The sequence below is a fragment of the Molossus molossus genome, unplaced genomic scaffold (assembly GCF_014108415.1).
Source record: "Molossus molossus isolate mMolMol1 unplaced genomic scaffold, mMolMol1.p scaffold_m16_p_3, whole genome shotgun sequence".
In the NCBI taxonomy this organism is placed as follows: Eukaryota; Metazoa; Chordata; class Mammalia; order Chiroptera; family Molossidae; genus Molossus; species Molossus molossus.
In genome coordinates, this window is record NW_023425366.1 from 65,621,573 (window position 1) to 65,634,397 (window position 12,825).

The following is a 12,825-nucleotide window of genomic DNA, read 5'->3' on the forward strand; positions in this document are numbered from 1 at the left end:
TGATAGCTCATTGTTGTTTTAATTTGCATCTTTCTGATGATTAGTGATGTTGAGCATTTCTTCATATGTCTCTTAGCCATCTGTATGTCCTGTTGGGACAGATGTCTAATTAATTCTTCCGCCCATTTTTTAATTGGGTTCTTTGTCTTCCATTTGTTGAGTTGTATGAGCACTCTATATATTTTTGAAATTAACCCCTTATCTGATGTATCAATGGCAATGATGCTCTCCCATAGAGTGGGTTGCCTTTCCATTTTGGTGGTTGTTTCTTTTGCTGTGCAGAAGCTATTGAGTTTGATGTAGTCCCATGTGTTCATTTTCTCCTTTGCTTCTGTTGCCTTAGGTGATGTATCAGTGAAAATTCTGCTGCGTATGACATCTGAAATTTTGTTGCCTACAGTTTCTTCTAGAATTTTTATGAATTCATGAGTGACATTTAAGTCTTTTATCCATTTTGAGTTTATTCTTGTGTATGGTGTAAGTTGATGGTCTAGTTTCATTTTTTTGCATGTAGCTGTCCAATTTTCCCAACACCATTTATTAAAGAGGCTGTCTTTACTCCACTGTATGCTCTTGCCACCTTTGTCAAATATTAATTGAACATATTGCCTTGGGTCCATTTCTGGGTTCTCTGTTCTGTTCCACTGGTCTATATGCCTGTTCTTGTGTCAGTACCAGGCTGTTTTGATTACAGTGGCTTTGTAGTATAACCTGAAATCTAGTAATGTGATCCCTCCTACTTTGTTCTTCTTTTTCAAGATTGCTGTGGCTATTCGAGGTCTTTTTTTTGGTTCCAAATAAACTTTTGAAGTATTTGTTCTAGTTCTGTGAAGTATGTCGTTGATATTTTGGTGGGGATTGCACTGAATCTATAGATTGCTTGACATTTTAATGATGTTAATTCTTCCAATCTATCAACAAGGTATGTGCTTCCACTTTTTTATATCTTCCTCTATTTCTTTTTTAAATCACCTGTAGTTTTCTGCAAATAGGTCCTTTCTTTCTCTTTCTTTCTTTCTTTCTTTCTTTCTTTCTTTCTTTCTTTCTTTCTTTCTTTCTTTCTTTCTTTCTTTCTCTTCCTTCCTTCCTTCCTTCCTTCCTTCCTTCCTTCCTTCCTTCCTTCCTTCCTTCCTTCCTTCCTTCCTTCCTTCCTTCCTTCCTTCCTTCCTTCCTTCCTTCCTTCCTTCCTTCCTTCCTTCCTTCCTTCCTTCCTTCCTTCCTTCTTTCTTTCTTTCTTTCTTTCTTTCTTTCTTTCATCCTAACCCGAGGACATTTCTCCATTTATTGTTCAGGTAGAGTGGGAGGGAGAAAGAGGAACAGAGAGAGAGAGAGAGAGAGAGAAACATCGATGTGAAAGAAACACATCGAGTGGCTGCCACCCGCAGGACTGACTGACCAGAGCCGGGGACACACTGCAACCGAGGTACATGCCCTTAGCGGGAACCAAACCCGGGTCTCTCAGGACTGCTGGCTGACGCTCCAACAGCTGAGCCAAACCGGCCAGGGCTGTCCTTTATTTCTTTGGTTAAGTTTATTCCTAGGTATCTTAATTTTTTTGCTGCAATGGTAAATGGGATTGTTTTCTTAGTTTCTCTTTCTGTGAGTTCATCATTGCTATATAAGAATGCCATCCATTTCTTGATGTTGATTTTGTATCCTGCTACTTTGCCAAATTCATTTATTAAGTCTAGTAAATTTTTGATGGAGTCTTTGGGGTTTTCTACATATAATATCATGTCATCTGCGAATAATGACAGTTTCACTTCCTCCATTCCAATTTGGATCCCTTTTGTTTTTTCTTCCTGTCTGATTGCTGTGGCTAAGACTTCCAGTACTATGTAAAATAAACGTGGCGGAAGTTGGCATCGTTGTTTTTTTCCTGTTCTTAAGGGAAATACTTTTAATTTTTGACCACTGAGTATGATGTTGGCTGTAGGTCTTTCATATATGGGCTTTATTATGTCAAGATATGATCCGTCTATTCCCACACTCCTGAGCGTTTTTATCAGAAATAGATTCTAGATTGTGTCAAAGGCTTTTTCGGCATCTATTGATATGATCATGTGGTTTTTATTCATCATTTTGTTTATGTGGTGTATCACATTTATTGATTTGCAAATATTGTACCATCCTTGTATCCCTGGGATGAATCCCACTTGTTCATGGTGAATAATTTCTTTGATGTGTTGCTGGATCCGATTTGTTAGTATTTTGTTCAGGATTTTGGCATCTATGTTCATCAGGCATATTGGCCTGTAGTTTTCTTTCTTTGTAATGTATTTTTCTGGTTTTAGAATTAGAATTATGCTGGCCTCATAAAACGAGTTTGAAGTCTTCCTTCTTCTCAAATTTTTTGAAATAGTTTGAGGAGAATGGGTGTTAGTTCTTTTTTTGAATGTTCGGTAAAACTCCCCCGTGAAGCCATCCGAGCCTGGGCTTTTGTTGCTGGGAGAGTCTTGATTACATCTTCAATGTCTTCTGCTGTTATTGGTCTGTTCAAGTTTTCTCTCTCTTCCCAGTCCAGTTTTGGGAGACTATGTGTTTCTAGAAATTTGTCCATTTCGTTTAGATTGTCGAATTTGTTGCCAGATACTTGTTCATAGTAGTTGTTAATGATTTTCTGTATTTCTGTGGTATCAGTTGTTACTTCTCTTCTTTCATTTCTGATTTTGTGTATTTGAGTTCTCTCTCTCTGTTTCTTGGTGAGGCTAGCTAAGGGTCCATCAATCTTGTTTATCTTTTCGAAAAACCAACTCTTTGTTTCATTGATCCTTTGAAGTGTTTTTTTGGTCTCTATGTCAATTATTTCTGCTATGATCTTTACTATTTCCTTCCTTCTACTTGCTCTGGGGTTTTCTTTTTGTTTGCTTTCTAGTTCTTTAAGTTGTAAGGTTAGGTAGTCTATTAGAGATTTTTCTTGCTTCGTGAGGTAGGCCTGTAGTGCTATGAACTTCCCTCTCAGAACTGCTTTCGCTATATCCCATAGGTTTTGTGTTGTTGTGTGTTCATTTTCATTGGTTTCCAAAGTTTTTAATTTCTTCCTTGATCTCCTTGGTGACCCATTCATTGTTTAATAACATGCTATTTAGCCTCCATGTGTTCAAATGTGTTTTCATGTTCTTGTTGCAATTGATTTCTAGTTTCATGCCACTGTGATCAGAGAAGATGCTTGATATGATTTCAATCTTCTTGAACTTGTAGAGACTTAGTATGTATCCTAACATGTGGTCTGTCTTTGAGAATGTCCCATGTGCACTTGAGAAGAATGTGAATTCTGTAGTTTTGGGGTGTAATTCTCTGTAGATATCTATTAAATCCATTTGGTCTAGTGCTTCATTTAAAGTCTCTGTTTCCTTGCTAATTTTTTGTTTAGAGGATCTATCCAGTGATGTCAGTGGGGTGTTGAAGTCCCCTGCTATGATTGTATTCCTATCAATTTCTCCTTTGAAGTCTCCCAGAAGATTTTTAATATATTTTGGTGCTCCTATATTGGGTGCATATATGTTTATCAAGGTTATATCTTCCTATTAGATAGATCCTTTCCATATTATGTAGTGGCCATCTTTGTCTCTAGTTATGGTCTTCATTTTGAAATCTATTTTATCAGATATGAGTATTGCTACCCCAGCTTCTTTTTTCCTTTCCATTTGCTTGGAAGATATTTTTCCATTCCTTCTCTTTCAACCTATGTGAGTCTTTTGTTGTGAGGTGGGTCTCTTGTAAACAACATATAGATGAGTCATGCCTTCTTATCCAATCAGCTACTCTGTGGCTTTTTATTGGAGCATTCAATTCATTTACATTTAAGGTGATTACTGATATGTATTTATCTATTGCCATTTTTGTTTAGTGTGGTTATATGTTTCTTCCTATTTCTCCTTCTAATTACAGCAGTCCTTTTAACATTTCCTGCAGTGCTGGTTTGGTGCTAATATATTCCCTTAGCCTTTTTTTTTTTTGTCTAGGAAGCTCTTTATTAGACTTTCTATTTTGAATGATAGCCTTGATGGGTAGAGTAGTCTTGGATTCAGATGCTTGTTTTTCATGACCTTGATTACCTCATGCCATTCCCTTCTGGCCTGTAGTGTTTCTGTTGAGAAGTCAGCTGAGAGACTTATGGGGTTTCCTTTGTAGGTCACCTGTTGCTTATCTCTTGGTGCCTTTAGGATTTCTCTCTTTGTCTTTAATTTTTGGCATTTTGATTACTATGTGTCTTGGTGTGGGCCTGTTTGGGTTCTTCTTAGTTGGGACTCTCTGTGCTTCTTGAACTTGAATGCCTTCTTCCTTCACCAAATTAGGGAAGTTTTCTGTCACTATCTCTTCAAATATATTCTCTAACCCTTGCTCGTTTTCTTCTTCTTCGGGGACTCCTATGATGCGAATGTTATTACGTTTCCAGTTGTCCCACAGTTCTCTTAAGCTGTCTTCCTGTTTTTAAATTGTTTTTTCCTTGTGGTTTCCTGATTGGTTGATTTTTTCTACCCTATCTTGGAATTCACTGATCCGGTCCTCAGCTTCCTCTACTCTGCTATTTAGACCTTCCAATGTGTTCTTTATTTCTGATATGTCATTCTTCATTTCTTCTTGGTGGTTTTAAATTTCCAACTGGTTGATTTTCAACATTTCTATGTCTTTATTCATGGTGTTCATGCCCTTACACACGTTGTTGAGCTTCCTCAAGATCATGGCTCTGAATTCTAGTTCTGTTAACTTGTTTAACTGCACCTCATTTATCTCATCTTCCGTAGAGGCCTCTTGTTCTTTCATTTGGTTTTTGTTTCTGTGTTTCACCATTTTGGCTATCACAGTGGGCTTTGGAGTCGGCCAAATTTTCCCTGTGGGTGCTGGTGTTCTGCTGTTTGTGGCTTCCTCTCCTGGGTTTAGATGAGCCAGGGAGGACCCACGTTAAACACCACTGTCCAGTCTTACTTTCCTGGTTAGAGTTTCTAGCCCAGAGAATGATACAGTTATCCTCTAGCTTTTTGCCTGGAGGCTATCAGTCTCAGGTTACCTGATGAGCCTTGGCTTCTCAGATGAATGAAAAAGTCCCTTTGGTGCTCAGTGTAAGGGGATTACCAGAGGGTGGGGCAGATGCTGGTTGTTAATGGGCCTCAATTTGCATTTCAATGGCCACCAGGTGGGGTTGAATCTCTGAGGGAGGGGCCTCTGCCTCTCCCCAGAGCCCTGGGAAGGAGTAAGATGACCACAGTCCTGAGTGGCCGCAACTCAGCAAAAGCTCTGAGCACCCTCCAAATCCCGAGTGTTCCCACACAGTTCTAGTCCAGTCTGTCCCCCCTCTGCCGGAGCCCAGGGTGTGTGGCTGTGGCTATTTTAGCCTCTTTCCCGGCTCTGCACTGTGGAGCCACTTGGGAGTTTAACCCGAGGGCACTGCTCACAGCTAAGGCCGCTGCAGACCGTGTGCTCCCAGCCCTCTCACATCTCTGCAAGTCTACTGGGATTGAGTCAGTGTCCCTGGTTATGTGGTCCTACAAGCTGCTTTTCTGTTGCTTTTTCCTGACGATTTGTCTTTATTTTCGTTGTAATTCCAGTTTTGTCCTGGGAGATGGTCTGTGTAGCTTCTATTCACTCCGCTGCCCTTTTGGAATCCTCCGAAGTAGGATTATTCATACACAGTCGTCCCTCACACTTCAGGCTCTGATTTTCGCAGCTTTACTCTATCGCGATTTTTTCTTTTTCTTTTTTTTAAACTTATCTTTATTGTTGAATGTATTACAGAAGTTTCTCCCTTTTTTCCCCATTGATATTGCAGTTTTTTCCAAATACTATACTATATTGTATTTGAAAAAAAAAAATGCGATAGAGTGAAGCCATGAAAGTAGAAGCATGAAGTGGCGAGGGACGACTGTACAGGACACCCACAACACCAAGGACAGAAGCCACAAGAACTGACATGGGTTTATTAATTCCATCCTCATGGGCTCATGCTAATGAGTGCTAGCTCATTCTTGCTCTCAGCCACTTTATATTCATTTTCTCTTAATGATTGTCTCCTCTGTGACTTAAGCTCCAGCTTGAATACAAAGTCAACATTCTAACAGGGACTGCTTAACCAGTTCTGGTCAAATCCCTGTGATAAATCCTTCACTATATATAGTCAGTCTTCATTATTTATACATTATCGTATTTGTGAATTCATCTACTTACTAAAATGTATTTGTAACCCCCCAAATCAATACTCATGTGTCTTCTATGGTCCCCTTCAGACATGTGCATACACAGAGCAGTGAAATATTTGAGTTGCTTAACGTGCACATTCCGAACTGAGGAAACAGGCCATGCTTTCCCGTCTTCTTTTACGTCTCAGGCTGTAAACAAGTATACTTTTCTCAGACTGTATCTGCCATATTGTTCACATTTTTGTGCTTTTGTTGGTAATTTCCACCATCTGAAATAGCCTCCAAGTATAGTGCTAAAGTGCTGTCTAGTGTTCCTAATCACAAGACTGTGATGGTGAAAATAAATGTGTTAGATAAGCTTCATTCTGAGCTATCATGCTGTTGGTTGTGAGTTCATTGTTAGTGAATCAACAATATATATTCAATAAGGTGTCTTTATTTATTTATTTATTTATTTTTTTATCCTCACCCGAGGATATTTTTCCATTTTTTTGTACAGATAGAGTGGGAGGGAGAGAGAGAGAGAAACATCGATGTGAAGGGACACATCGAGTGGCTGCCACCCACACGACCAACCAGGGCCGGGGACAAACTGCAACCAAAGTACGTGCCCTTAGCAGGAACCGAACCTGGGTCTCTCCAGACTGCAGGCCGACGCTCTAACCGCTGAGCCAAACTGGCCAGGGCCAATAAGGTGTCTTTAAACAGAAACTTTCATAAAACAAGGTTATATATTGATTAGTTGATGAAAACCTTGTGACCAGAGGCTTGCAGGAACCTAACCCTGTATTTTCTGTAGAAGTAGTTATTCAGTATTCAGTAATTCAGTGTTCACAGCAACTTTATAGAACATAATCACCACTAATAATGAAAATCAACTGTATAAAACACACACACATACATATATACATGTACATATATTGTACCATATATATCTCCTTGTGGTCTGTGTCTCTGATTGAACCCTGATGACAGACCTCAAAAGTTAGCTATAATGATAGTAAAATTTAGTTATAACAGTTCTAAATAATTTAAACTGCTGTCCAAATTATTTCCTTCAAATGTGAAACTGTCTGCAACTCTAAGTAAGTAGTGATTTGCTCTCTCCTCTGAATGCCGTACGGAGTAGTTCACATTCAAAACTTCTGCTTATTCTCTGGCATCTATGGACAAAACAAGCCCATTTTTGTTCTGTAGCTATAACCAGATATCATTGCTCAATTTTTGTTTACCATCCAAATTGTTTGGGAATGGTGAAAGCCGAAACCAGAAAGCAATGACAAATGTCACTCTCTCCTCTTATGTAGAGATTAGAGACAAAAGTACAGACCCCGTAGGCTGGGAAACAATGCTGCCCATCTTTACACTGTCTGGAGCCCACCCGAGGTGCTCATTCACCACCTCTTTCCTTTCAATATGCAGCCAGTTTTTCCTTAGTTTCTGTGAACATCTTCAGATCCATTCTAGCACTTACTCCTTATACTGCTGTTTCTTTTGCCTAAAATGCCATCCTGCATGTCTTCTGACAATCCAAATCCTCACACACAAAGTCCAGCCAAAATCTTTTGCACAAAAAATTTTTCTAAAGACTCTACACCACAGCAATTTCTTTTTTTCTGAATTCAGATCCTTGACTGCCTGTTGTATCACTGACTTAGTACTCAATCAGAGACAAATATTCTGAGATTCTGTATGGGTACCCAGTCCATGTCCTATACTCAACTTTTAGCTTATGGACATCTCCCTAAGCTTCAACAAGCAACAGTCTACATTACTTTCAGCTTGTTTCACCTACTCATCTTTACAGGGTTTGTTGGTATGCATTTTCAGCTACTTAATACATTTCTGGTAGTGGATCAGACTCATGCCATGTGTTACCAAAAGCTTATTAGAAGATTCAAGACAGAACAAAATACTTAATTTGCAAAATAGAATTCCACATTACATTAGCATATTTTTTTCACCTTAAAAAAATCACCACACATCTCCTCAAACACATACCTGCTGAGACTCGGGGACAGTCGGGCAGCATGGACTCCACTGATGTATCTAATGGTTCTGAGCTGGAGACCCAATTACAACAGTTCTGCAATGCAATAAAGACAATTTTCTGTTGAAACATACTTTAAGCCAAGATCAACTTTTCAGGCTGTAGAGATTAATTTATCCAACATAAGTATATTCAATTTATTTTTCATACACTATAAAAGGTTTAATTATGCAAACAGTTAGTAATTATTCATGACCAACATGACTGTGGAAAAGTTTACCTTCTACAATTCAGCAAATCATGTGTGCTGACATTAAGAAGACATGTAACCTTCTGTAAACCATGATGTAATATATTCCTAAGAGAAAGCTGGGATTATGATTAAAAGAAACTAAAAGGTTGTCCATTATTAACTTTTAGATGGAAATAAATATTATTTTGAATATGTGAAAAAATAGCTACATTTAAAAAGTGTATTCTTTGTCTTTGTAACACTAGAAGAAATAGATTTTGTACTTCTCAAAATCTAGCCCATATAATTATACCATCTTTTAATTTTTACTTCAATCTGGTTCAATGAGGGATGTATTATACAGTTCAAAAGAGGCACAGTTGGTGAACTGTAGCTGTGTGTCTGAGGACACAAAGCCTTCAACATTAAAGATCAACTTTTAAGACAATAATGATTTACAACTCAGACAAATGAAATAAAAATAATCTATATTCCTCCCACATGTTTTAAGTCTGATTTCAAGTTTGGCTTAAAAAATGTGATTAACCTCATATATGGCTTAAAAATTTTTTTTCAACACACACACACACACACACACACACACACACACACAATGAATTTCCACACAGATTTTATTTTAAAAGAAATCATCCTATCAATCATGTTGGAAAAATCGCTGATTGCTATTCTGGTAAACAACCATGTATTGTGTATTTTTAGATGCTTGCTGCCCTGGTTGTGCACCATGGAATCCGTCCTCACTGTGGAAAGATCCTTGACTGGTAGATCAAGTGTCTTATTGTGTTTCTTTAATTCATTCTGTCTGGAAGAAGATGTCAGCTGTGTTGCAGTGAGGAGAGAATTTCAAAGGCCCCAGTCCCCACCAATAAAGGCCAAGGAATGGCTTTTGAATAGATTTGTCAAGGCAACCCTACTGTTCTGGGACCAGGGAGAGCAGGAATAACATAAAGGAAGGGTTGCAGTATGAGATTAGAAAGTGAAGTTCACAAAGCATGGCAGATTTTTGTAAGAAACAGTAGATCAATGAAACTATTGAACTGTGTGGAAAAAACCCTTGAAAACAAACACAATATCTAGTAATATTCTTAAATGCTTTCTCTCTTTTTACATTTAAAACAGATAAAATATTAGTATTTTCATGTATTACAAAAGCTTGATGGTTTAAAGTGGATATGTATTCTTAACTTGCACTCCTAATCTTAATTAGCAGCTGAATGCAAAATTATACAATGTAAGAGAACAGAAATTATAAAAGAAATAGGGTTTTAGAAGATATTTCATACATTTGAAATAAGCAAAATTAATATTACTATTGAAAGAATACCACATCTGAGAGTTCTAGATAATGCAGAAGATTAGCACACAATTAGCCAGCTTTTATATACAATGTGACACTTGCTTGTAAGAAATAAGTATTCTCCGAAGTAGTGTCAAGATATGTAAATGGATGATTTGTTTTATCATTCATCACAGCCTCTAATAAATTCAAAAATCATGACTTCTATAGGTACTAAAAATAGGCTCCCAATGATACAGGGAGATAGCTTCAATGAAGAATGACTTTCTCTTTCTCTCTCTCTTTCTTAAACAATTCAGTCTTTTCAATGACAGCAATTAGCACTACCGACAGACAGGCAGCGATTAGGCATATATTTTAATTATTATTCATTCTAGTAGTACCTCTGAATCTGATGAAAGTCAGCTATTACCCAGGTGATATGTCACTCTTAATACTGCTCACCTACACTTCACATATGTAAAACTATGTCTTATAGGATATTTCTAGTATTAATAAAAGTGGTGGTACATTACAATGTGCAGGTGATTAATCATTTTCTACTCGTTATCATTACTTTAAAAAGCTGAACAAAGTGGATTTTATCCAGGTCACCTTTAACTTAAACATTTAAAGCAAAATATAAGTTAACATTTTATGATTCGGAAATTTCAGTTTTTAATCTAGGCACATGTTTAGGCTTTGATCTCTCATAAAAATAAGATAGAAAATAAACACTCTATAGTTAGAGTATGTCTCAAAGTTCTTAGGAATGACAAAGCACCTGTATAGAATTTTAAAGGCTTGATACCATAAATTTGATGAATGCATACATTTGCATGTGTGCATGTATGAAATTTTTATACATCCTGCCTGGCCTTGGGAAAAATATATAGAAAAATGGGCAAGACTTCCGGTCAAGATGGCGGCGTAGGGAAACGCAGTATCGCGTTCTCCCACAACCACATCCAAGTTACAACAAAACTACAGAACAACCATCATCCAAAACCGCCTGAAATCAAGCTGAATGGAAGTCCTACAACTACGGAATTAAAAAAAAAAAAAAAAAGGAGCTACATCCAGACCTGTAGGAGGGGCGGCGGCGTGAGGGGTGGCGGCAGCGGCGCAGCAGTGCGGGGGCGCGACGGGCTGGTCCCACACCCACGTGTGGCGGATAAAAATCAGGAGGCTCCCGCGGCTGGGAAGGTCCTTCCTGAGGACTGAGGGGTCCCTGTCCCACACCAGGTGCCCCGCTCAGGTTTCCAGTGCCAGGAAGAGAAGTCCCCATAACTTCTGGCTGGAAAAACCAGCAGAAACTGAGGCTCAGGGAAGCTGACCTGGCTGGAGCCACAGGCAGCTCCCAAAGGGCCCGCGCACGGACTGGTCGGACTCTCTCCCTCTAAGCTCGGAGGGGAGGCAGCTCGAGGGGCGCCAGAGACATACAGGGAAGAACTGAGCTGTTTGGCACTGGAGCGAGGGCTGGAGAGGGGGCTTTCTAGGGGACAAACGTGCTGTAAGAGGCCTTTGTTCCTTTGGTGAGCCCTTCCCTGGGGTGGCAGACAGTCGCCATATCTGGGACTCCAGCAACCTGGCTCACACTGGTAGCCCCGCCCTGCTGACTCCATGAGGCCCCGCCCCACCCCGCCCCACACAACTTTCAAGCCCACCCAAGCTGTTGCTACTTGCTTAACCATAGGATTGGCCTGTCTTGGATCCTGCTTCAGGTTTTTCCTAAATTCTTTCAAACGAGCAGCATCGGGTCTCAGCGAGCCCCATACCTCTCATTAAGTAATACACAGAAGCAAAATGAGGATACAAAGAAACAGGTCCCAAATGAAAGAACAGAACAAAACCCCAAGAAAAGAACTAAGCGAAATGGAGATAAGCAACCTAACAGATGCTGAGTTCAAAATACTGCTTATAAGGATGCTCAATGAACTCAGTGAGGGCCTCAAGAGCATAAAAAAGTACCAGTCAGAAATGATCGCTGCACAGTTAGAAATGAAGGAGGCTTTAACTGAAATAAAGAATAATTTACATAGCTTCAATAATAGAGTACGTAAATCCAAGGAGCAAACCATCGATTTGGAATATAAGGAAGCAAAAAACGCCCAACCAGAACAGCAAAAAGAAAAAAGAATCCAAAAAAATGAGGATAGTGTAAGGAGCCTCTGGGACAACTTCAAGCGCGCCAACATTCGCATCTTGGGGGTGCCGGAAGGAGAAGAGAGAGAACAAGAAATCGAAAATCTGTTTGAAACAATAATGGCAGAAAACTTTCCTAACTTGGTGAAGGAAACAGACATACAAGTCAGGAAGCACAGAGAGTCCCAAACAAGATGAACCCCAAGAGGCCCACACCAAGACACATCGTCATCAAAATGCAAAAGGTTCAAGACAAAGAGAGAATCCTAAAAGCAGCAAGAGAAAGGCAGCTAGTTACCTACAAGGGAGTACCCATTAGGCTGTCAGCTGATTTCTCAAAAGAAACTTTGCAGGCCAGAAGGGAGTGGCAAGAAATATTCAGAGTGATGAAAACCAAGAACCTACAACCAAAATTACTCTATCCTGCAAAGCTGTCATTTAGAATCGATGGACATATAAAAATTTTCCCAGACAAGAAAAAGTTAAAGGAGTTCATCACTACCAAACCGTTATTCTATGAAATGATGAAGGGTCTTTTTAAAGAAAAAGATAAAATGTATGAACAAACAAAATGGCAATGAATACATATCTATCAACAATGGAATCTACAAACAAAATGAACAGGAAGAACAGGAACATTCTCATAGATACAGAGAACATTTTGTTGGTTGCCAGTTGGGAAAGGGGTTGGGGGAATGGATGAAAAAGGTGAAGGGATTAAGAAGCACAAATTCATTGCTAGACTGACAAACCTCAAAGAGAAAGGGGTTGGGGGGGTGGGAAGAAATAAACCAAAGAACTTATATGCATAACCAATGGACACGGACAATAGTTTGGGAAAAGGTGGGAGGGGGGCAGGAGTGGGGAGGAGGGGGTCAATGGGGGAAAAATGTGGAACATCTGTAATACATTTTACATCCAACAATAAAGATGTGGGGAAAAAAAAAAAAGAAAAATGGGCAAAACAAGCTAAAAATTAGTTTGTCATGTCATAGAATATAATGAAATAAAATAATGTAAACAT

At 39.1% G+C, this 12,825-nt stretch overlaps 1 protein-coding gene across 27 annotated transcripts in view; it reads right to left on the bottom strand.

Annotated features, from left to right (window-relative positions):
- FAM172A (family with sequence similarity 172 member A) overlaps positions 1-12,825 on the bottom strand; it is a 419,901-nt gene that overhangs the window by 136,026 nt on the left and 271,050 nt on the right. For all 27 annotated transcript variants that reach the window (XR_004961727.1, XR_004961726.1, XM_036280332.1 and 24 more), the window contains one exon: positions 8,139-8,223. Coding sequence is in view for 22 of the 27 variants with exons in the window: in XM_036280332.1 (XP_036136225.1) it covers positions 8,139-8,223 (85 nt within the window). In the remaining 5 variants the exon portion in view is untranslated. Of the gene's footprint in view, positions 1-8,138; positions 8,224-12,825 lie in introns of those variants that run through there.